The sequence below is a fragment of the Bubalus kerabau genome, chromosome 23 (genome assembly GCF_029407905.1).
Source record: "Bubalus kerabau isolate K-KA32 ecotype Philippines breed swamp buffalo chromosome 23, PCC_UOA_SB_1v2, whole genome shotgun sequence".
Taxonomy (NCBI): Eukaryota; Metazoa; Chordata; class Mammalia; order Artiodactyla; family Bovidae; genus Bubalus; species Bubalus kerabau.
The window spans coordinates 14,399,612-14,425,344 of record NC_073646.1 but is presented as its reverse complement, the minus strand read 5'-3'; the positions used below and the strand labels follow the sequence as shown (position 1 = coordinate 14,425,344).

At 40.5% G+C, this 25,733-nt stretch overlaps 1 protein-coding gene across 10 annotated transcripts in view; it reads left to right on the top strand.

The window, feature by feature from the left end:
* Positions 1 to 25,733, top strand: part of PARN (poly(A)-specific ribonuclease) — a 184,914-nt gene that overhangs the window by 119,640 nt on the left and 39,541 nt on the right. For 7 of the 10 annotated variants that reach the window (XM_055562406.1, XM_055562407.1, XM_055562408.1 and 4 more), the window contains one exon: positions 4,277 to 4,466. In XM_055562406.1, coding sequence (XP_055418381.1) covers positions 4,277 to 4,466 — 190 coding nt within the window. Of the gene's footprint in view, positions 1 to 4,276; positions 4,467 to 4,803; positions 5,546 to 5,716; positions 6,964 to 10,197; positions 10,395 to 25,733 lie in introns of those variants that run through there. The other 3 variants (XM_055562416.1, XM_055562412.1, XM_055562414.1) reach the window with 3 other exon arrangements.

Below are 25,733 nucleotides of genomic sequence, written 5' to 3'. Positions count from 1 at the left end.
TTATGTATTCTGGTGCTAATCCTCCATCAGTTGCACATGTTAGAAATATCTCCTCCCAGCATGTAGATTGTCTTTGCCCTCTTCAGAGTATCTTCTGATGGACACAAGTTTTCATATTAATGTAGCCAAACTTACTGATCTTTTCTTTATGCTTAACATTTTTTTGTATCTTCATAAATTCTTTCCTACTTCAAGCTCAGGAAGAGATATTCACTTCTATTTTCTTTTCAAGTTTTCAAAGTTTGCTTTTGACATTTAAGTGCTTCATCCATCTGGAGTTGATTTTTTGGCCTGGTGTGAGTAAGAATCCAGTTTTTTTCCCGTGGATGAACAGTTTTTCCAGCTTTTCCTTTTGCACGCCGTCAGGCTGCCTCTGTCAGATATCAGAGTTTCGTAGATGCCTAGATCTGTTTCTAGGCTCTTCTGTACCATTGGTCAGTTTGTTTATCTCTGTACCATTACGGCACTGTCTTAAGTACTGCAGGTTTACAATAAGCTTTTCAGCTAGCCAGGGAAGTCCCCCTTTCTTATTCTTCTTCAGAAACGTTTGGGCTATTATTGGCCCATTTGTCTTCCATTTAAAATTTGGAATCAGACCTTTCAAATTCCACAGAATGATTGAGATGTAATTTATATACCATGAAATACACATCCACTGTTCTCTTGGCCAGGTCTTTGTTTTAACAAATGTACACCATCGTGTAACCTCCACCACAGTCAAGACACAGAGGGCAGTTGCATCACTCCCAGAATTCCCTCGCCTCCTTGGTGGTTGACCTCATCCCCCCAGTCCCTGGCTACTGCTGCTCAGTGTTCTGCTGAGATTTTTCTTAATCTCTTTAAAATTTTTTTGTGTTTTTATTAAAATGGAATTTTTAAAATTGGAGTTGCATCACATCTGTAGATCAATTTAGGAAGGTCTCTATGTCTTACGTTAAGTCTTGTGAACGTAATGTAGCTTTCGACCTAGTTGGAGAGATCTTTTGCTTGATAATAGTGGGAGGTTCTACATTTTTAGAAAAAAAAAAATCTAAACACTGTAAGTAGTTCTTTAAAAGTCCTCTTCAAGGAAGCATTTTATGGGATAATCCTCAATCTAAATGGACACATAAATACACAAATATATGTCAGACTTGTGACAATGTTATATTTTTTAAAAAGCTCACATGTTGGTTCCAAACTAGCTTTGTCGCTCGTTCTACAAGACTGTAAGCAGACATGCTTGACTCCTCGGATGTTCAGTCTCTTTATCTGTGCGATGACTAGAACATCTCTTCCCTGTGGGGTGGTTGTGAAGATTAAATGCTTTGAGACAGGGCGCCCAGCTCAGCGAAGCTGTGGGTGGGTGAAGTCTGTGGGAGAGGAGGTGCTCTTGTTCACCCACAGGGAGCCAGGGAGGGCCCTCACCGTGTTTGGTTTTGCAGCAGCTTCAACAGAGTGGCATGGCCGAAAGATGGCCTTGAATCATTTCCCTGACAAATTTGGAAAAGGTTAGTGTTACCAAGCCTCCCGCTCCACGCCGCTTCTGACAGGCGAGCTGGAATCACTGAAGGACGCAGCTGACAGCCAATTCATTTTGCTGATTCATCCATTAGAGGGGTGGCTCTGCGCCAGAGCTGGCTTCCAGATTAAAGGCCGAGAGCTGCAAAGCTGCTGGGACTTGAAGGAATGCTGGTAAATTATTGCCATGTGAAGGCCAGCAGTGAAAAGGGGATTGTTATTTGTTTCCCCCTTTAAGCGCTCCTCGTTCCAAATGTGCTCAGATAAATTCCCCATCGTGGTCAGGGAGCTTTTGAAGCATTTGTCCGTGGGGCTGGGACCTACATTACTGGAAACAGTCGGATGCTGTTAAGTAGATCATCTTGGCTCCTTTAATGACCTTATCATCACCTTTGCTTTCATGGGGAATGTTGACTCAAGCCTCCTCTTTGACTCGGTAGTCCAGACTAAACTCGAGAGAGGTATTGCGGCAGATGTCTTCCCTGGGGACACGCTTCAAAAAAAACCTGCCTAAGTAAGGAGTGAAACCTAAAGAGGAAAATCCAGCAGATGCTCACTTGCCAATGACCGGTACAGAATAAGCATGTAGAATCTGTGGGTTCACATTATCCATCGCGCTGAGAGGTGAACCTGTTATATAGTAGGTAGTCTCAGGCTTCCATAACTCTGCATAAAGCTTGCCTGGGAGAAGGTGGGCTCGAGAGGTGGAGACTGTGTCTTGTTCTACCAGATGTCTAGCATGGTCCCTGGGATGGACAAACATTTAGTGAGCAACTGCTGGGTGGAGGCATGGATGGATGATGTTGGTTGGATGTACAGATTGTGGGGCAGTTAGATGAACGAGCTGAGAAAGTCAGACGTGCAGTCCTTGGGAAGCTAGAAAAGTAACTGTCCTGAGGAATAGGATTTTCAGCAAAGGATACTGTTTCTGCAGTTCTCTGATCTGAGTGACTTTGGTCGATAGCATATCTGCAGAACTGATTGCTTTCTGTTTATCTCCTTGTGAGTGAGTCAGAGCATGCTGTTTGAGCTTACATTTCACTAACTCACTCTACTTCCTTGGGACAGTGTGAAAGTTCTTTAATACCTTTAGGGTTTGTTCCTCCCCCAACCCTACCCGTCTTTAACTCTAGAGTGAATATTTGAAAAGTATAGCAAACTTCTTAATTAAAAAAATAAAACTTTAAATAAAGAGTGGGAGTCTTTGCTTATTTTTCTTCTTGTTTTTTTTTTTATTTTGCTTTTGCTCTTCAGATGGCTAAGCATTTAAGGCATGACATTCTATAAACTACTATTGTGCTGAGGAGTTTTAGGCAAATCCAGTCTGGTTGGAGTGAAGTTGGGTGCGTCAGATATACAGGGGGTATCTGCATCTCATCTAGGTGTCTGTCCCTGCGGTTCAAGGTCCCTGGAGTACTGGAGTCCTTTGTCCAGTTCTGATGTGTCCATCATCACTTGCTACCTTCATTCACATAATATTTACTGGGAACCACTCTGTACATGGCTCAGACAGTGAAGAATCCACCTGCAACTTGGGAGACCCCAGTTCAATCCCTGGGTCAGGAAGATTCCCTGGAGAAGGGCATGGCAACCCACTCCAGTATTCTTGCCTGGAGAACTCCCATGAACAGAGGAGCCTGGTGGGCTACAGTCCATGGGGTTGCAAAGAATAAGATATGACTGAGCAACTAACATTCACTTCCTTCACTCTGTACCAAGAAGTTGCTGAAAGTGGGTACACAGACTACTTCAGACATCATGGTGCTTTTCTAGCAGCACAGGTCCCAGGTCTGCTCCCGCAGCTCCCTGCCAGCACGGCCCAGCCCTTACTGTCTCGCTGCTAGTGGGGGTAACAACCAGTGGGCAGGGAATGTTTGCTCACACTGCAGAAGCCAGAGCAGCACAAGGGGCCCATCCACACAGTTTTTGTGGGTCCTCTCTCCCAGGCCACTCCCATGTTCTAGCCCCCAGCCTCCGAGAAAGAGGCAGGAAGACAGTCCTGGCCTTATCACCCATTAACACCAAAAAGGGAACAAGCTCTGGCTCTCAAGAACTCCTGCCAGAAGCACATTACAGAGAATTAGCAGGCTTTAAGCAGAGAAAGAGAAGAGGCAGGTCTCAAATATTGTGGGACTGTCTTGAATCTGCAGAGTCCAAAGTAAAGCACAGAACTTTGGGAAGGGCCCTGGCCTTAGGGTCCAAGCAGCCTGGTTTGCTCCCTGCCGCTGGTGCAGTGTGGCCTGCGGCAGCCCCCCGCCTCAGTGCCCCAGCTTGCTTATATTCAGCCAAGGTGACTTCTCCCTTGCAAGTGTGCCGTGAGGTTAGACATCGCGTATGCAGAGCACCAGGCACAGGCATGCGGTAGACCTACGGGAACCAACACTGCTGTCCAGATTGCTTTTCTTGTCATCTTTATTTTCACAACAGTTTTCCCTTGGCGGTTTTGTTTTGTTTTTCATTTTCTTACTCTGAAAATGAGTACTTTTCAGGCAGTGATGTTACCTGCAGATATTCTGAAAATTAATGTCTTGCTTACATTTTTCTGGTTCTGTGTAGTTTATAGAGCACTTTCACACTGTAAGGGAGGCTGGGGAGCAGGACTCTCTTCTCCAGGTGAGGAGACCCAGATGGGGAGAGCTGTGGGATGTTCCCAAGGCCACCTGGCTTCTAAACGGCAGACCTGACCTCAGGGTTCCTTTGATGACCTCAAGCCACTTTTCCAACATCCTGGGGCCAGGCCAGACCCTTTCTTAAGGACTTTTTATTTTCCTTGTAGCTGTCAATACCAGCAAGTATGCAGAGAGTTATCGCATCCAGACCTATGCTGACTATGTCGGGAAAAAACGAGAGGAGAAGCAGATGAAGAGAAAGTGGACAGAAGATAGTTGGAAGGAGGTTGAGCCAAAGCGGCTAAACACGCAGTGTGTCTCCTACAGTTTGCAGAATCACCATTACCACGCCAACAGGTAAGAGTTCTTTACTGTTGATTTGAAGAGCTTTGCGTCGTCCTAGCAGAATTCTTATTTGTTTCTCGTGGGACTGAGAGTAGTAAATCTGACTTGTGAGAAAGGCTTTTTTTGACTTTTCACATAATATCAGAAGTTACTACTCCCTTAATTATTTCTGTGCTGTATAGACCATTTCAGCTAACACCCACAAAACCCCATTGAGGCAGAAAAGGGGATATATCTTATTTCCATCTTAGGGGTGAAGAAACAGGGGCTCCGTGACTTGGCCACCACTCAGTGAGTGAGCTGGGGTCAGGGCTGAACTCTCCCACGTCGGACCTCTTCCTCTCCCCAGACTGCCACGGTGCTTCTGGCTGAGCTTCTGAGCCCCTTCTGTGTCCCACATAGACACCAAACCACATGCCCGCTGTGGAAGGAGAGCTCGACACACACTTCTGTTACTTGCCTGTAATCCTATAGTACTTTCAGAAGATGAATACTGGTGACATTTTAGGATCTTTGTGAAACTATAAAACATAAATACCATAGAAAGTGATGGTGGGGGAGAAGGGGGAGTTCAGTATAGAAAATTATAAAGATGAGAAAAGTGAATCAGCAAAGAAAAAATTAGCCATAATCCCACCTCCCAGAAGCAGTCTCTGTTAATATTTTGGATTGCCTTCCATACTTTTAAAACGGTTTTTTTAGAGATTTTTAAAATTGAGGTATAATTAACATATGATAAAATGTGCAAATCTAAAATACTTATTAGTTCAGAGTTTTAATAGTTATATATACTCATGTGACCACCACTCAAAGCAAGATGTTAGAACATTTCTATCTCCCACCTCAAATTTTTGTTGTGTCCCTTTTAAGCAACTCCAAGCCCCACTATCCTAAGCAACTATTTCAAATTTCTATCACTGTGGATTAATTTTGATTATTCTTGGAATTTATAAAAAATGTAATCACTCAGTGTTATAGTTGGCTTCTTTCACTTAACATCTTTTTAAAATTCACCCTTAGTGTTGTATGTATCAAGAGTTCATTAATTTTTATTTTCAGTAGTATTTCATTGTATAAATATACAGTATTTGCTTTTTCATCTGTTGGTGGACATGTGTTTTGTTTCCAGGTGGTACTGTTATAAATCAGGCTGCTATGAACATTTCTGTAAAAAAAAAATTTTTGTGTTTTCATTTCTCTTGAGTTAATATCTAAGGTTAGAATTGTTGGTTCTTAGGATATGTGTATGTTTAATTTTATAGGCGCTGCCAAACAGTTGTCCAAAGTGGATGCTCCATTTTATACTCCCCTAGCTGGAACGTTATATGAACATTCCAGTTGTTCCACATCCTTGGCAACACTTCGTATTATCAGTCTTTTTTAGCCATAAAAGAAGATAAGAGATGGTATTGCATTGTGATTTTAATTTGCATTTCTCTGGTTAACCACCTTTTTGTGTGCTTCCTAACCATTCAGATATCTTCTGTGTGAGGTAGATACTTAAGTCTCTTGCCTCTTTTTACTGTAGATTTGTAGGAGTTCTCTTATATATTCTGGATCCACACATCCTCTGTCAAATATTTGTGCTGCAAGTACATTTTATTTGAGTTTGGGGTAGTGTATTCATTTTTTTAGTGATGTATTTTGATGAGCAGATTTTTTAATGCTGATGAAGTCCTGTTAATAATTATTTTTAATGGTTGGTGGGTTTTTCCCTGTCCCTAAACTCTGCGTACCTAAGGTTGCAGTAATTTTCTAGAAACCTGTCTTCTGGAAGGTTTATAGTTTTAGCTTTTACATTTAACCTTGAGGCATTTCAAATGAATTTTGTATGAGATAGGAGTCAGGGTTTATTTTATTCCGTATGGACATCTAGTTGTTCTGGCAACATTTGTTAAAAAGACTTTTCTTTCCTTTTAAATTGACTTGGCACTTTTGTCAAAAATAAATTGACCACGTATGTCTAGGTCTATTTCTAGATCCTTCTGTTCCACTCATATTTATACCTGTTCTTATGCCAATACCACGCTTTCTTATTTCTGACTTTATAGTAAGCTTTCCTGATAACTCAGTTGGTAAAGAATCCACCTGCAATGCAGGAGACCCCTGTTCGATTCCTGGGTCGGGATAATCCACTGGAGAAGGGATAGGCTACCCACTCCAGTCTTCTTGGGATTCCCTTGTGGCTCAGCTGCTAAAGACTGCCTGCGATGTGGGAGACCTGGGTTCGATTCCTGGGTTGGGTAGATCCCCTGGAGAAGGGAAGGGCTTCCCACTCCAGTATTCTGGCCTGGAGAACTCCATGGACTGTATACAGTCCATGGAGTTGCAAAGAGTTGGACACAACCGAGTGACTTTCAGTTTCAAAATCAGGTAGCATAAACCCGCCAACAATTGTTCTTTTTTGTATTGTTTTGGCCATTCTAGATCATTTGTATTCCACAAAAAAGAATTTTAAAAAAATTTTTTTCTGTGCTGGATCTTCGTTGGGGCATGCAGGCTTTCTCTAGTTGCAGTGTATGGGCTTCTCTTGTGGAGCACATGCTCTAGAGCATCTGGGCTCAGTAGTTATGTTCATTTTCCCCTAAATATTTATATTATTTATATAATCATAAGTAGAATTGTTTGTTTCATTTTCAAATTGTCTGCTGCTTCTATATGGATATATAATTAATTCTTTAATATATATATTGAAGTCTCTCTCTATATATTGATCTTATATCCCTTCAGCCTTTTAAAATTTGCTTATTCTGATAGGTTGGGTTTTTTCTTAATATTCTGCAGGGTTTTTCATTTATGCAGTCATGTTGGCCTACTAATAACAGTTTTATCTCTTTTCCAATCTTTGTGTCTTTTATCTTTTTCTTGCTTTATTGCACCAACTAGCACCTTTAGTATATTGTTAAAGTGGGAAGAGTAGATATCCTTTCCTTGCTTACAATATTAGTTCAGTGTTGCCCCTTGATCTATGATTGTTAGGTTGTTCAAAAAGTCTTTTTTCAGGTTGAGAAAGTTCCCCTCCATTTCCAGTTTGCTAAGACTTTTGTATCCTGAATAGATGTTGGATATTTTCAGATACTCTTTCTGCCTCTTTAATTTTTTTACATTTAATTTTATTTATTTATTTATTTTGACTGCACTGGGTCTTTGTTGCTGCATGCAGGCTTTTTCTCTAGTTGCAGTGAGAGAGGGCTCCTCTTTATTGTGACGTGCAGGCTTCTCATTGTGGTGGCTTCTGTTGTTGCAGAGCACAGGCTGTAGAGCTCGAGGGCTCAGTAATCATGGCACACAGGCTTAGTTGCTCTATGGTATGTGGAATTTTCCTGGACGGGGATGAAACCCATGTACCCTACATTGGCAGGCGGATTTTTATCCACTGTACCACCAGGGAAGTCCTATCTTTCAAAATTGTCGTATGGTTTTGCCCTTTGTTAATATTTTGAATGACATTGGTTGGCTTTTGAAGGCTTAATCAGATTTGCATTCCTGAGAGAAATCCAGCTGGGTCATGGATTGGGTCCATTGGTCATGGACCCAATACAGCCACTGGGTTATGATGTATCAACACTCCTTTTTACATGTTGCTGGATTTTAATATATTGTTAATTATTTCTATGTCTTTGTTCATGAGGAATATTAGATTGTAGTTTGCTCTTTTTTTATATCTTCATCAAGTTTTGGTATCAGGATAATGCTGACCTCTTATAGTTTAGAAGTTCCTATTCTGTTATTTGGTGACAGTGTGTATTTGATTTGAGGGGAGGGGGGCATTGGTTAAATTATTGGTCAAGTTTACCTTTTAGCTCACTCGGTAAAGAATCTGCCTGCAGTGCAGGAGACCTGGGTTCGATCCCTGGGTTGGGAAGATCCCCTGGAGAAGGAAATGGCGACCCACTCCAGTATCCTCGCCTGGAAAATCTCATGGACAGAGGAGCCTGGGGGGCTGCAGCCCATGGTGTCACAAAGGGTCGGGCACGACTGAGCGACTAACACTTACTTACTTACACCAGTGAAGACATCTGGTCATAAGGGTTTCTTGTGAAAATGGTTTCTGATGGTGAACTGAATTTCTTTAATAGATATGGGTCTATTATTTCTTATATCGCTTTATGAATTTGTGTTTTCCAAGGAATATTCTGTTTTATTTAAGTTGTCAAATCTATTAGCATAAAATTATTAGCTGAAAATATTCCCTTATGATTTCAGTATCTGTAGGATCTATAATTATATCCCTTTAAAAACTTCTAATATTAGTAATTTGTGTTGTCTCTCTTTTTTTCTTGCTAGGTGTTAATTCTCAGTACCAGCATTTATCTAGTATTGCATTTGTGTCCTCTTTTTTCATTTATTTATACTCTTCTTATTATCATTTCTTCTGCTTATTTTGAATTTAATAGTTATTCTTTGGATTTCATATGTTATTCTCCCATTGTAAGGTAGGAACTTAACTCACTGAAGTTATGTTTCTTCTTTTCTGTAGAAGTATTTAAAGCTGAGAATTTTCCTTTAGTTTTGTTAGCTGCATTCCACATATTTTGACATGTTGTCTTTTCACTATCATCTATTACAAATATTTTCTAATTTCTCTTGTGCTTTCTTCCTTAACACATGAGTTATTTAGAACTTCTTTGATAATTATTGAGACTTGTTTTATGGCTTGACATGTGTCCTGTCTTGGTACATCATCTGTGTGCACTCGAGTGAGTGTGATATTCCATTAATATCATTTTAAGTTACATTGGTTAATGGTTTTGCTCAACTCTTCTATGTCTTTACTGATTGTGAGTTAGGTTTTTTTAATTGTTGTTGTTGGGTTTCTTTGGGGGGTGGGGTGGGTGGGAGGGTTGTATACTTTTTCTTTGAGCTACTGAGAGTGGTATTGAAATCGCCAACTGTGGTTGTAGATTTATTTCTCCATTTAAATCAGTTTTTTATTTATGTATTTTGAAGCTGTTTTGATAAATGTATGCCTGTCTTACAGATTGTTATGTCTTCTTAATGAATTTCCCATTTTATCATTGTGGAATATTTCTTCTCCGTTCTAGAAATAACTTTTTTCATGTTTATTTTATCTGGTATTCATACAGCCACTCTTGTTTCTTATGCTATATGGTTGCCTTTTACTGTCAACTTATCTGACTTTATAATTAAAGTAGGTTTCTTATAAACAGCTTATGGTTGGATCTTGCTTTTTTTTTCCATTCTGGCAATCCCTGCCTAATTTATTCTTAACCTAATTAATGATGCAAATGAACCTGTCTTCTATCTTGGTGTTGCTTTTTTGTCTTGATTGTTCTATGTCCCTCTGTACCTCTTTTCTTTTTTTGGATGAATTGTGTGTTATTTAGTGTTTACTGATACTATAGCCTCCCATTTTTATCTTTTATAAACTTTTTGCTTATATTTCTTTGTGTTATTTTTTGTTGTTGCTCCGGAGTAATGGTTGGCAAACTGTATTGTGTTAGTTGCTTCAGTTGTGTCCTACTCTTTGCGACCGCATGGACTGTAGCCCACCAGGCTCCTCTGTCCATGGAATTCTGCAGGCAAGAATACTGGAGTGGGTTTGCCATTTCCTTCCAAATCTGGCTGACATGTTTTTATTAAGTTTTATTGGAACACAGCATGCCTATTAATTTACATTTTGCCTCTGATTGCTTTGCATTATGATGACAGATTTGAGTAGTTACGACAGAGACTATGTAGCCCACACAACTCAAAATGTTTACTATCTGTTCCTTTACAGAAAGGTTTGCTGACCCTGCTCTAGAGCTAACTGCCCAGTATGGTAGCCACTGACCACACATGGCTAATGAGTCCTTCAGATATGTCTAGTCCAAACTGAGATGTTACAAATCTAAAACATGCATGATTTTGAATGATTGATGACATGTTGAAATGATAACATTTTTTATATATTGGGCTAAATAAAAATATTGAAGTTCATTTTATTTGTTTCTTTTTTAATGGTGACTCCTAGAAAATTTAAAATTGCATATCTGGCTCACAATATATTTCTGTTGGCCAAGCACTCCTCCGAGATTACAGTACACCTCTTTCATGAATCACACTTGAAGAACTTTATCTTCAAGTGAAGGTTACATAGCTTCATGAACAGTGTAAGATTATTTTGAGAGTGTATTTCCATCTGCCTCTGTCATCCTTTGTGAACTTTTTTCTCATATTTTACTTCTACATTCTGTAAACTTGATTATGTTGTTGTTGTTGTTCCTTTTCTCTCTCTTTTTCTTTAAAACAGTTAATACTCTTTAAAAAAAGGGGGGGGGCTGAAGTATGGGGAAAATAGCATTAGTATAAACAAAAATTCAGGCGTAATTAGAAAAGTCCAGTTAAGATTGTCAGGGCCCTTACGGTTGGCTCTGTGACTTGCTCCTGTTGGCTTTAGAGAATTGACCTGAAACCTTGGGAGACACCTCATGACTGCTGAGCTTCCAGGGTTGGCTGTCAGCGCTTTCCCTGGAGGTGATTGTCCATTTCTTCTTCTGTTTGCACTGATGTTGTGGTGGAAGTCTTTTCTGTAATAGATTCAGAATATTCAGGGAGTTTATAGTTGATAACTGGACAGAAGATAGGGCTTCGGTTCTGGGAAACTGTACTGGATTTGCTTGAGAAGGGAAAAAGGAGATTTGGGTTGGTGGCAAGAGATCTGAGTGAGTAAGTACAGGTTGGCATAGCATTTGAAGAATCCTCCCTTGCAGTGGATGTGAAACATCTAAGATCTCACTAATAGATACTTAGTCCCCATAAGCAGACACTGATGTCTAAAACAGTCTTAAAAAAACAGATGCTCTTTCCCTTCTCATTTTACTAAGGATGTTCTGTAATTAAAGAAAATGGTTTTCTAAAGCCACTTTGCCCTTACAGAGGTTTGGTCCATCATGTCTGTGAGTTGTTTGCTGTTTTTGGCTTATTTCAACTATTAGGAAAAAACCCTTTGGTGTGTCTTCCTTCTAGCCCTTCCTTTCTGTGAGACTGAATTTCAGCCTTCCTTGAAAATGTAGTTGTTGTTGTTGTCCAGTTGCTCAGTTGTGTCTGACTCTTTGTGACCCCATGGACTGCAGTACAGCAGGCTCCCTGTCCTTCACCATCTCCCAGAGTTTGCCCAAACTCATGTCCATTGAGTCGATGATGCCATCCAACCATCTCATCCTCATCTCAACCATAGCTCCTGCGAATTCCTCCTTATGTAGCAAACGCTAAAGCATACATCAAAGCTGTGTTTTTCAGATTTCATATAATTTTCATCTGAAGTTAACGGTTTTTGCAAGTAATTGAATGTACATATTTCATTAGGAAATGGAGGGAAAGCCCTTTAGAGACACAGAAGATTCAGATGAAGCAGACTGGGTCCCAGGACCCATTGCTCTGTCAGACTGCTTACGTGTTTATTCATAAATGGGTCTGTGGAGCAAGTGTTTTCTCTCCTCCGACTGAAAAAAAAAAAATGCCATAGAGACAGCAGAGCCCACAAAGTGAAAAGGGAACTGATTTATAGGCAGCTGGACAAGAAGTGTTCTAGCTTGCACTCTGCTGGTACCTTGGGAAAGACTATGTTCATTCTTCCCTTCAGTGAATACCAGCAAGAGCCCAGTATTTGTCTGTTTTTTCATCTTAAATGAGGCATCTTATTGGAAAGAAGGCCAAAGTCCCTTCTAGATCTTAAATCCAAGTGTTTTTACATTGTGTCCAGAGTAGGCAGGGCATGAAGAGGAAACTGATACAAACTCTCAAGACCCTTTGAGAATCTCTTCAAATAGCAGGTAGCTTCTTCTCAACCCAAAGAGGTAGATTTTTGAAAATCCCTGTAGTAGGAGAACTTTTGGTTAAGAGGAATATAATAAAAATAAGATTGGGTGAACCAGTATCTTAAGTGAGCCTATGAAATCCCTTTACCACCCTGAAATGTATAAATGTGGTTTCCCTGGTGGCTCAGACCATAAAGAGTCCACCTGCAATGCGAGAGACCTGGGTTCGATCCCTGGGTTGGGAAGATCCCCTGGAGAAGGGAATGGCAACCCACCCCAATATTCTTGCTTGGAGAATCCTATGGACAGAGGCACCTGGCAGGCTAGAGTCCATGTGGTCGCAAAGAGTCAGACATGACTGAGCGACTAAGCACAGCAGCGCACACTGAAATAATAGACAGGCACCCAATAGAGAAAAAACGGTTGACCCTTTCACTGGGTACTGCCTGTTTTCAAATTCCCACCTATCACCTGTGTACTTGAATTTCTTTGACACTCCTTCTCCCTGTGATCTCACGAAGATGGTTAGACAGCACTTGTCTGGAGCAGAAGAAACTTGTACTCAATCCTTTTTGTCCTCTATGTCTTGGTCCTCTCTTTGCACATTTGTTGCTTTCCAGCTTCTATGGCAGAGTGGTGGCCTCTCACTTCCAGACCCACCCCACATACTAAGTCACTTCAGTCATGTCCAACTCTTTGCGACCCCATGGACTGTAGCCCCCCAGGCTACCCTCTGTCCATGGGATTCTCCAGGCAAGAATGCTGGAATGGGTTGCCATGCCCTCCTTTAGGGGATCTTCGGGACCCAGGGATTGAACCCGTGTCTCCTGTGTCTCTTGCATTGACAGGTGGGTTCTTTACCACTAACGCCACCTGGGAAGCCCATCCCACCCCACCCCTCATCTCAGAATGAATCTTTGCAGCCTCAGCCCCACCCCTTTTACCCTGGAGGCCACTTACTCCCTCTCAGTGTTGACTTTCTCTTGTTTATTTTTTTTTGCTCCTGGTTCCACTGCAGAAATCTCCATTTAGTTTTGCTGCTTCTGTTCCTGGTTTTCAGCTACCTTTTCCTGGGGAAATTTCCTATTTTTTTTTGTTCTTGGTTCAATAGCTTAGGAACAGACTTTACAGGTGTGTCTTTATATTATCCAAATGACAGTGACACAATTTATATTTCCCTTTGGATAGACCCTTAGCTTCTGGAAAAGACTATAAAAGTTATCAAGTCTAGCTACCTTAATATCTTTCTTGTATTTAGGCAGACTAAATGTTGGAAAATTCACTGTAGAACTTGTAAGTTACACATATTTTAGCAGAAAAAGTGTTTCCCGTGACACTTTTTAAACCATTGGAGTGATAAATGCGCATAATTTTTAAAAATCTGCATGGTACAGGAGAATATAAAGTGAAGGGAGGAAGTCTTGGCTCCACACTCCCAGTTCTTTTTCCCAGTGGCAGCTACTATTATTATCATTTTCTTCATTTTCTGTTATCACTGTACTTTTAAATTATACCTCTGTTTCTCGTCTTACACACTTTGACCAATAAATCTTGATCACTTCTAAAAAAGATTAGAAATTTAACACTTGTATATTACCTTCTGTCTGTTTCCCTTCTCACTTTGCTGAGTGATGTTATTTATTTATTTTTACTACTTTTGTGTATCTGTCCTTTTGTGCTTTCTTGAGAATCTTGATTCCAAGAGATGATAGTAGGTATACAGCATCTATAATCCTTGAGTTGCTTCAGTCGTGTCTGACTCTTTGCAACCCTATGGACTGTACCCCCCCAGGTTCCTCTGTCCATGATATTCTTCAGGCAAGAATACTGGAGTGGGTTGCTATGTCCTCCTCCAGGGGATCCTCCCAACCCAAGGATCAAACCCGTGTCTGTTATGTCTCCTGCATTGGCAGGTGAATTCTTTACCACTAGTGCTGCCTGGGAAGCCTGTACACAGCATCTATAATATGATTGTGTAAATGCAATATTCTGAAGAGAAAAAGTAGCATAATGGGGCCCACAGAGAAGAAAATTGATTCCTGTGCCATTAAAGCTTTGCTACCCAAAGATAATTTCCCAAATATCCCAGCCTTTCATGTGTTGATTTTATTTTTGAGGGAAGTAATCTTTTCCTGGAGTGATTTTTTTTTTCCTTTTTGCATATATATATTAATAGTGTATGGTTAGTAAACTCTATAGAAATGTCTCAATTTCACTTTCGTAATTGGTAGTGCTGCTTGAATATAGAATTCCAGATCCGAAAGTTTATCTTTTCAGAACTTAAAATACATCGCTTTCACCACTATAATCATTAATTTACTTTCCTGTTTTCCTTCAGGGCTGGTGCCATGCTTTTTATATCTTGATTTCACTAGCACATAACCTAGAGTCTGACCCAGCAGATATACTCAGATGTTTGGTGAATAAATGAATGAATAAATTCCTGAATGCCAGTATCCCCAGTGCCTGCTCTGAGCTAGGACTCTCATATTTTTGTTCCTGCAATGCTCATGGCAGCTCTTGGCCGGGGGAAGGGGGAGGTTATCCCCATTTCATGGAGGCCCAGGGAGATTAAACAATTCTTGACAAAGAACTGGGGCCTGAAACCAGGTCAGCTACAGAGCCCCGTGCTTTCCACTGTCCATCAAACCCCCTGTACATTTGCCCAGGTCTGGTACGCCGCTTTATCCTCAAGGGAAGAAGGTACTCACACAGATTGCACCTAGCTACACGCCACATGGAGGACTGTTGTCTTTTTCATTTTTTTTTTACTTATTTGGCGGCATCAAGTCTTAGTTGCAGCACATCTTCACTGCAGCGCTCAGCATCTTCTATTGCAGCACTTGGGCTTCTCTCTAGCTGTGGCACACGGGCTCAGTCGTTGCGGCACGGAGGCTTAGTTACCCAGCTGCACGTGGGATCCCAGTTCCCCGACAGGGGTCAAACCCACATCCCCTGCGTTAGAAGGCGGATTCTTTTTTAGATTTATGTATTTATTTTTGTTTTTTCTTTAATTTATTTATTTTAATTGGAGGCTAATTACTTTACAATATTGTGCTGATTTTTGCCATACATTGACATGAATCAGCCATGGGTGTACATGTGTCCCCCCATTCTGAACCCCCCTCCTGCCTGCCTCCCTATCTCATCCCTCTGGGTTATCCCAGTGCACCAGCTTTGAGTGCCCTGTTTCGTACATCGAACTTGGACTGGTCATCTGTTTCACATATAGTAATATACATGTTTCAATGCTATTCTCTCAAATCATCCCACTCTTACCTTCTCCCACAGAGTCCAAAAGTCTGTTGTTTATATCCATGTTTATTTTGCTGTCTCGCATATAGGGTCGTCATTACCATCTTTCTAAATTCCATATATATGTGTTAATATACTGTATTGGTGTTTTTCTTTCTGACTTCACTCTGTATAATAGGCTCCAGTTTTATCCACCTCATTAGAACTGATTCAAAGGCTTTTTTTTAAATAGCTGAGTAATAGTCCATTGTGTATATGTACCACAGCTTTCTTATCCCTTCGTCTGCCTATGGACATCTAGATTGCTTCCATGTCCTAGCTTGTAAACAGTGCTGCAATGAATATTGGGGTATATGTTTCTCTTTCAATTCTGGTTTCCTTGGTGTGTATGCCCAGCAGTGGGATTGTATGGCAGTTCTATTTCCAGTTTTTTAAGGAATCTCCACACTGTTCTGCATAGTGGCTGTACTAGTTTGCATTCCCACCAACAGTGTAAGAGTGTTCCCTTTTCTCCACACCCTCTCCAGCATTTATTGCTTGTAGACTTTTGGAGAGTAGCCATTCTGACTGGTGTGAGATGGTACCTCATTGTGGTTTTGATTTGCATTTCTCTGATAATGAGTGATGTTGAGCATCTTTTCTTGTGTTTGTTAGCCATCTGTATGTCTTCTTTGGAGAAATGTCTGTTTAGTTCTTTGGCCCATCTTTTGATTGAGTCATTTATTTTTCTGGTGTTGAGCTGCATGAGCTGCTTGTATATTTTTGAGATTCTTTGTCAGCTGCTTTGTTTGCTATTATTTTCTCCCATTCTGAAGGCTGTCTTTTCACCATGCTTATAGTTTCCTTTGTTGTGCAAAAGCTTTTAAGTTTAATTTAGGTCCCATTTGTTTATTTTTGTTTTTATTTCCATTACTGTGGGAGGTGGATCATAGAGGATCTTGTGATTTATTTTAGAGAGTGTTTGGCTATGTTTTCCTCTAGGAGTTTTGTAGTTTCTCATCTTACATTTAGATCTTTAATCCATTTTGAGTTTATTTTTGTGTATGCTGTTAGAAAGTGTTCTAATTTCATTCTTTTACAGGTGGTTGACCAGTTTTCCCAGCACTGCTTATTAAAGAGATTGTCTTTCTCCTTTGTATATTTTTATAGAAAGCAGATTCTTAACCAGTGGACTGCCAGGGGAAGTCCTGGGACTGTTGTCTTAACTGTAATCACCACACATCTAAGAAAACATCCAAGAGCTTGTGTCTTTTCACTTAAAAGTGATACCCTAGGAAACAGAAGAGAGGTCCTTTTGAATTTCTGCTTTAATGAATCCTGAAACTTTTCATTACCGAAAAATTTCAAATACATACACAAGTAGAGAAAATAACATAATGAATGAGCATCTAGCTACCACAAAGTGTCAGTGATCGACGTATGGCCAGTCCTGCTTAATTAGTACTCTTTCTCTCCGTCTCTCCTTCAGGTAATTTTGTAATAAATCACAGACAGCAAGTGATTTCAGTCATGAGTCTACATATGTATGTATCTAAAAGATGAGCAACCATTTTTAAACAAAACTATAATACTCCTCCTACCTTAAGACATTAATAATGACCCTTCAGTATCAGAGATCCAGTGTTCAGATTTTCTTTTGTTTTTCACAGTATTTGTTTTTGGCCATGCTGGCTGTTCGTTGCTGTGCGGTCTTTCTCTTGTTGTGGTGAGCGGGGGCTACTCCCTAGCTGCTGTGCACAGGCGTCTCATTGTGTGGCTTCTCTTGTTGCAGAGCTCGGGCTCTAGGGTACCCAGGCTTCGGTAGTTACAGCACTTGGGCTCAGTAATTGCCACATGCAGGCTTAGTTGCTCTGTGGCATGTGGGATCTTTCCAGACCAGGGATCAATCCTGTGTCCCCTTGGTTGGCAGGGCAGATTCTTAACCACTGGACCTTCAGGGAAGTCTCAGATTTTTTTTTCACAGATTTTTTAAAAATAATTGTTTTGTTTGACCTCCAGTTTCTAAACAAGTTCACATATTACATTTGATTGATGTGTCACATTTCTTTCTTAATCTCTGAATTCCTCCTCTCCTTTTCCTGTACCCCCTGTAACTTTGCAGTAGATTTTAAAATACCAGGTTGTCTGCTCTGTAGAAGTTCCCATATTCTGGAACATTCTTGTAAGGTTGTATAACGTGTTACCTGACTACTGATCTATAAACTCAATCAGATTCAGGGCTAAACGGAATGCCAAGACTAGTTCCTAGATGGTGTTGTGTATTTCCTGTTGCATTGCATTGGGTGGCTCAAAAAGTCTACTTTTCTCTCCTTTTGTGATAAGATTGATCACGTGGGTTCAGATGTTGCTGGCCTGGTTCATCTAATATGAAGTTCCCCTATCAATTTTTTTTTAAATTTAATTTTATTTATTTTAATTAGAGGCTAATTACTTTACAGTATTGTATTGGTTTTGCCATACATCAGCATGAATCCACCACGGGTGTACACGTGTTCCCAATCCTGAACCCCGCTCCCACCTCCCTCCCCATACCATCCCTCTGGGTCATCCCAGTGCACCAGCCCCAAGCATCCTGTATCCTGCATAGAACCTGGACTGGTAATTTGTTTCTTATATTATACATGTTTCAATGCCATCCTCCCAAATCATCCTGCCCTCTCCCTCTTCCACAGAGTCCAAAACACTGTTCTATACATCTTTGTCTCTTTTGCTGTCTCACATACAGGATTATAGTTACCATCTTTCTAAATTCCATATATATGCGTTAGTATACTGTATTGGTGTTTTTCTTTCTGGCTTACTTCACTCTGTATAATAGGCTCCAGTTTCATCCACCTCATTAGAACTGATTCAAATGTATTCTTTTTAATGGCTGAGTAATACTCCATTGTGTATATGTACCACAGCTTTCTTATCCATTGTCTGCTGATGGACATTTAGGTTGCTTCCATGTCCTGGCTATTATAAACAGTGCTGCGATGAACATTGGGGTACACGTGTCTCTTTCAGTTCTGGTTTCCTCAGTGTGTATGCCCAGCAGTGGTGTTGCTGGGTCGTATGGCAGTTCTATTTCCAGTTTTTTAAGGAATCTCCACACTGTTCTCCATAGTGGCTGTACTAGTTTGCATCCCCACCAACAGTGTAAGAGGGTTCCCTTTTCTCCACACCCTCTCCAGCATTTATTGCTTGTAGACTTTTGGATCGCAGCCATTCTGACTGGCGTGAAATGGTACCTCATAGTGGTTTTGATTTGCATTTCTCTGATAATGAGTGATGTTGAGCATCTTTTCATGTGTTTGTTAGCCATCTGTATGTCTTCTTTGGAGAAATGTCTATTTAGTTCTTTGGCCCATTTTTTGATTGGGTCATTTATGTTTCTGGAATTGAGCTGTGGGAGTTGCTTGTATATTTTTGAGATTAGTTGTTTGTCAGTTGCTTCATTTGCTATTATTTTCTCCCATTCTGAAGGCTGTCTTTTCACCTTGCTTAGAGTTTCTTTTGTTGTGCAGAAGCTTTTAATTTTAATTAGATCCCATTTGTTTATTTTTGCTTTTATTTCCAATATTCTGGGAGGTGGGTCATAGAGGATCCTGCTGTGATGTATGCCGGAGAGTGTTTTGCCTATGTTCTCCTCTAAGAGTTTTATAATTTCTGGTCTTATGTTTAGATCTTTACATTTTGAGTTTTGAGTTTATTTTTGTGTATGGTGTTAGAAAGTGTTCTAGTTTCATTCTTTTGCAAGTGGTTCACCAGTTTTCCCAGCACCACTTGTTAAAGAGATTATCTTTTCTCTATTGTATATTCTTGCCTCCTTTGTCAAAGATAAGGTGTCCATAGGTGCGTGGGTTTATCTCTGGGCTTTCTATTTTGTTCCATTGATCTATATTTCTGTCTTTGTGCCAGTACCATACTGTCTTGATGACTGTGGCTTTGTAGTAGAGCCTGAAGTCAGGCAGGTTTTTATCTGATGATTTTTAGTAGCCATTAATGATCAATGGCTACACTCATTATTTCATTAAAGGTTGCAAAATAATAATATAGCTTGTTATTTCTTCATTTATTGTCCCAGATGCTCTTACTTAAAATGAAAAATCTCTTATCATCTATTTGGTTACCTACAGATATAGTTCATATAGGAAAAGCAGAATGGGACTTCCCTGGTGGTTCATTGGTTAAGACTCCACCCTTCCAATACAGGGCCTGAGGGTCGATCCCTCATCTGGGAATTGAGATCTCATATGTCACGCAGTACAGCCAAAAAAAAAAGCATAGTGAGTGATTTAATCTCTCCCCCCAACACACCTTTTTAAAACTAGTTTTCAGAAAAATTTGGTTTCCTAGCACCTTTCAAAGGTGAGCAATGAGGTTTATTTTGTTTGAATCAAATGCATATAAAATATGTATTTTATATATTTTAATATATTATAGTTATTGTTCTTTTTGATGCTCAGATTATCTTTGTTCCTGACTGATGGGAGCCATTTCCAGTTGTCTCTTGAGTCTTCTGTTGCAATCCCAATAGTTGTTAGTAGCTTCTTTAACTTCTGATAGTCTTAAGAAGGTATTCCAGACTCTACTTGTACATTTTCTACCTTATATTTGGAATCAACCATTTCTTTTTTTATTTTTTCAGTGTTAAGATTTTATTTGCAAAGCTTCTTTGTCAGGTAGAAAGTAAAAATGCTGTTACAATCTTGTCATAACTGATAGCCACAGACAGTTGGCTCACCGATCACAGCTATCCATGCTACAGCAAGAGTTCTTACATGAATACCTAACAACACTTATAATTTTGTTGGTGTGAAGTCCCCAGGTTTGGTGGTAAGTTTCCAAAAGGGACTATATGGAGGAAGGTGGCATGTCACAGGAACTATTCTTTGGCTGGATGGGTGTCCTGGGGTTTATATCACAGCTGCCATTAAAAAAAAAAAAAGCTATCAAATCCATGTCCATAGTCCAGCCAATACAAAGCAGTTCTTTTTTTGCAGGGTATTTGAAAGTGAAAGTGTTAGTCGCTCAGTTGTATCCAATTCTGTGGTGACCCCATAGACTGTAGCTTGCCAGGGCCCCCTGTCCATGGGATTTTCCAGGCAAGAATGCTGGACAGAGTAGCCATTTCCTCTTCTAGGGGATCTTCCCAATCCAGGGATTGAACCCAGGTATCCTGCATTGCTTCCCTGGTGGCTCAGACAGTAAAGCGACTGCCTACAATATGGGAGACTCGGGTTCGATCCCTGGGTCGGGAAGATCCCCTGGAGAAGGAAATGGCAACCCACCCCAGTATTCTTGCCTGGAAAATCCTATGGACGGAGGAGCCTGGTTGGCTACTGTCCATGGGGTCACAAAGAGTCAGACATGACTGAGCAACTTCACTTCACTTCACTTCATCCTGCATTGCAGGCAGTAGAATCAGCCATTTCTCAAGGGCTCTATTCCTTTTGATTGGAAATTGTATTTAGAAACCATAATTTGGTTTCTAAGGGTGTTTATTGATACTAGATTTGTCATTGTTTATAAACTTCTTAAATGTAAAGAGAAGTCTTCCCTCCTTTCTTTCCTGTTTCTGCTTTTAAGATAAATTTATAGTGATATTTCCAGTCGAATTAGACTCCAGGACTTAATTAATTACATATAAAACCTTTTTGTTAGATGGTAATGGACCACACATACTTTTCCCCACCTTCCTTTTCTCATTTAGCTGTGTATCTTGGAAGTCGCTTTTATTCTGTGTCTCTTAAAAAGTGATTCTTTACACTGCAGATGGTTTTTGTGTTCTTCAGTCTCCTTAATAAAACATACTAACCAGCTAAACCTGAATGTTTCATCCTAGTTTAAATGATCAACCATGTAGCAAAATTCATGAATGTTGTATTAAGTTGCTTTGTGAAAAATTAATTCACAACCAGTAGAGCCCTGGATAAATCATTAATCATTTATCCAGATAAATCATAAATCATTCTGATAAAGCATTCTTCTTTTACCTTTCTCCTCTTCTTATCTCTTTCTTTGTCCCCATCAGGATAAAGACGTAGAGCTCACTGACACACAGTATGCTTTTTGGAATCTCTGCAGAACAATGTGAAAAACGAGAAAGCTCATTTATTAAGCAGATTCTTCATTGCAGACACTGTGCTAGGTGCTTTATATCATTTCAAAACTCTAACAACTCAATGAACCCTTGGAATATTCCTAATTTATCTGTGAGAAAGCTGAGTCTCAGAGAAGCTAAATAATTTAGCTGAAGTTATGCAGGATTCTAACTTACAGGCCTTTGGGAGCCATAGCAAATGCATTTTGTTGCCTCTCAGGAAGATGACACGTATGCACCTAAGAGTGTGCATATTTCAGAAAGATGTCTCATTTTAACAAATCATGTCTTCTCTAAAAGAACGGTCCGCAACCTTTTTGGCACCAGGGACCAGTTTTGAGGAAGACCAGGACCAGGGCCGGGGTTAATGAGGGGGCGGAGAGATGGTTTCTGGATGATTCGAGCACATTACATTTATTGCTCACTTTGTTTCTATCATTGTTGCCTCAGCTCCACCTCAGATCATCAGCCATTAGATCCCAGAGGTTGGGGACCCCTGCTTAAAAAAAAAAAATCCTGTGTTAAAGAAGCCCTAAGGTTAAAACATCCGAATTTCAAACTTACTTCTTTGGGTAGAGGCTTTAGATATCTAGTCCCACAGATCATCAGTGTAAAACCCTTAGTTTGTAATTTCTGGCTTTTTTTTTTCCGAAGAAAGAGAAGTGCCTCTGGGATGTACAAGCCAATATCAGAAGTACTGGGGTGGCATCCTTCTAGGATGCTCAGCACTGGTCTTCCCCTTCGTAGTAGCCTTTGGTAGGTTGTTCATTTGATTTTAAGCAGAGAAACTGCAGCACAGCGAGGGGAAAGTGACCAGTGATGAAGGGGAGACATCGAGTCTCCTCAGCCCAGCTCAGTGACTGGAGGGAAGGGGCAATAGGAACTGTGGGCAGGATTATCAAACGTCGTCATCAGAAGAGCAGTGGGAGCTGCCCTGGGGGCTCAGTGCGAAAGAATCCACCTGCCGACACAGGTTTGATGCCTGATCCGGGAAGATCCCACACGCCGCAGAGCAGTTAAGCCTGAGCTCTAGAGCCCACGCTAGCAACAAGAGAAGCCATCACAATGAGAAGCCCTTGCTCCAAAACTAGAGAGTAACCCCCGCTGGTCACAACTAGAGAAACGCCCTCACTGCAGCGGAGACCCAGAAATAATAAATAAATAAATAGAATTATACATAGATTAAAAAAAAGAGCAGTGGTCCTTTCTCCAGGCAGAGGACAAGGGAAGAACCCCTGAGGAGGCCTAAGTCGCGTCGGTAGACCTGTCTCGCTGATAAGACAACTCAGAGAGAAGTGTCTTGCTCCAGATCACAGAGCTGGTGCCATCGTAGACACTATCATGTTTCATGATAGCAGTAATGTTTGAAAATTACTGTTTTCTTTCCTAATCTTCATGCTATTTATTTGATTAACCGTAATTAACAGTAATTATCTGTGTTTCTAATAATGAGTTCTGTATATTTGTGCTTGTCTTCATATAAGAGTGTAATTTTTTTCCTAATGCTGCTAACCATTGAAATTGCCCTCAACACACTTAGATGATAGGGAAGTTGAAATGCTGTTTTTCATGTTGAAATACAAAACAGATTTCCTGTTTGAGGTACTCAGGTTATGTGCAGTTAAGATTATTCCTGTTTGTAGTATAGTTTTCATTGAAATGAAGTATGAATTATGTAAATCCTGTATTTTAATTGCCAGGTGTAGAAATCTGACAGTTCACTTTTCTGGCAGTTCTTTTTTTTTTTTTTTTTTTGACCCTTTATGGTTTTTTAATATTCTGCTACTACACTGGAAGCCGGCAGAAGCCATGGCGTCCTTGTGTTATTTGAGGGGGGTGGGAGTTGTGAGGATGCAGAATGACTGCTGTGATCAAACACCAGGTTTGTCCTTGTACTGATAGGGCTCCATGTTTCAATTCCGTCTACAATTTAAGGTGTGTGTGTCCCTTTGTTCGTTCAGGGGTCACTGAAGGGTTTCATTTCATCCCGCTGCGTCGCTGGTAGTACAGAAGCCAGACCTTTGCCAGATAGGAGCCTTCAGATCCTTCCTTTTGTACCCACTTTTCCCAAATGCAGGAAGAACTAAAATCTGCTGTATATGTTCAAATCTCCACTTCCAAAATAGAACTAATATCCCACTCCAGCGTTCTTACCTGGAGAATCCTAGAGACAGGAGCCTCGTGGGCTGCCGTCTATGGGGTTGCACAGTCAGACATGACTGAAGTGACTTAGCAGCAGCAGCAGCAGCATACAATCTAAGTGATGCCTAAATGGATGTTTACTGTACAACTCTTCAAACTTTCCTGTGTATTGAAAGTTTTCCTAATAAAATATTGGCAGGAAGTGGAACTGGGCCTTCTAGAAACAGGAGTGGGCGGTTTGGGTAGTTCCTGATGATCTGCAGGTTCCAGGCACCTGTGAGTTAACAAATGGGGTGTCTGGGTGGTGGTTTCCCTGCCCCCCAGGGAAGCTGGGGAACACTCGCCTCTCACCCTTCCAGCCATGCAGACCAGGCTCTGCAACCTGCTTGAGCCACTCAGCACCTTCCTTGTGCTCTTCCTTCTCTCTGTCTCCCCTCCTTTCTTGATGCTTTGCAGAGCTTGGGGCCACTGCCTCTGAAGACTTGGATCAACATCATCTCTAGAAAATGTGAACTTTTTGCTCACTGGTCCAGAGTGGGAACAGAGGAGGCACTGGCATTCCAGAATCTGCTGTGTGCCTCTTACACCCTCACAATAATCTGTTTTATAATTGAGGAGGTGAGACTCACTCTTTTTCACCCAGAGTCACAAAACCAGTAAATGACAGCACCCAGATTCAAGTGCTCATCACTCTTTCATCCCAGATCCCTTTCACGCTCTTTCTGGAATGCCTCCTGTCTCCTCACATATCTATCTGTGAACCGTCCACATGCCCAGAAATACCCTCTGACGTGCCTTCCCTGCCACCTGGAATCCTTGAGAATTTTTTGCCGTGGGGACTCTGATAGGAAGTGAAAAGATAAAATTGGGTTTGTTGTTTATTCATATTAGCACTTGCTCCAGCACCTGATAAATGATGCCTTGTGGTCACTCAGAGAAAGGTTTAAACAAACAAGTGAACCCGTAAGACATTAGGAACGCATCTTCCCACCCAGCTTCTGATTGGAGAAAGCCATGCAGTCTGCTTTTTTCCTTTTGAACAATATGAGGCCATGCTTGGATACTTTCACATGCTTTGCTAAAGGTTAGGCAAGATGGAATGACATTTTTTTTTTCATAATCATACCAGCATCCAGCTTATTTTATTGTCTTACCTGCTGTTTCATCTGAAAGAGCCATATGAAGGTGGGAGGAGATTGACTGTAGAAGCCTTGGAGTATCTCAAGTCTGAAGACCTTTCACCCTTGACTTATCACATATTTTAAAGGAAAGTAATTTAAAAGGAAATCAAACTCCTGATGCTACAGGAATCAGTATTCAGACCACCATTTTTTGAGTGTTAACATCAGTTGTCAAATAGTTGATGTAAAGAATTGGGGACTTCTTGGGAAAGACCATGAAGTATATTAGTTCATCTTCCTAAATGAGTGATTCTATGTTCTTGGAAAGGATTAGTTTCTTAGTTTGCTGTAGTCACAAATTATCCCCAGAAGGATCTTCAAAAACCAAGCCAGGATGCACAAACCATGTGGTTTCCTGGTGTTGGAACCTCTTCTGGTCACTGGTTCTCTGCTCTCAGAGAGCTGAAACATGTTCTCCATGTCAAAGTTGCTTGCCTTGTTCTCTTCTGCTAAAACCATCCTACCCTGTTGATTCGTCAGACCAAATTGTTAGTGCTAAAGCACTAAATGGAGACAGTTTTTAAACTCCTACTCATTTGCATTAAAACAGTAGCCTTCTTTAAAAAATTGTTGCTAATGAATATTATAAAACTGTCCACACATTCCAATTCATCTTGTTTTCAGGTGTTCTGTAAGTTTAGTTTTGAATAACAATTATCAGTATTTCAGTCCACAAACCCTCATCGAAGCATCTGTCAGGCTAAACATCTGGAATGTATTTCAGTGGCAATATTTCACAAAGTAAGCACCAAATAAGAATATTCTGTTTTACCTTGTTTCAGCATAGTCCATTAGTATTCATAAGAATAATACTTTAGTGATGCTACTTTAGAAACATAGCTGTATTCTT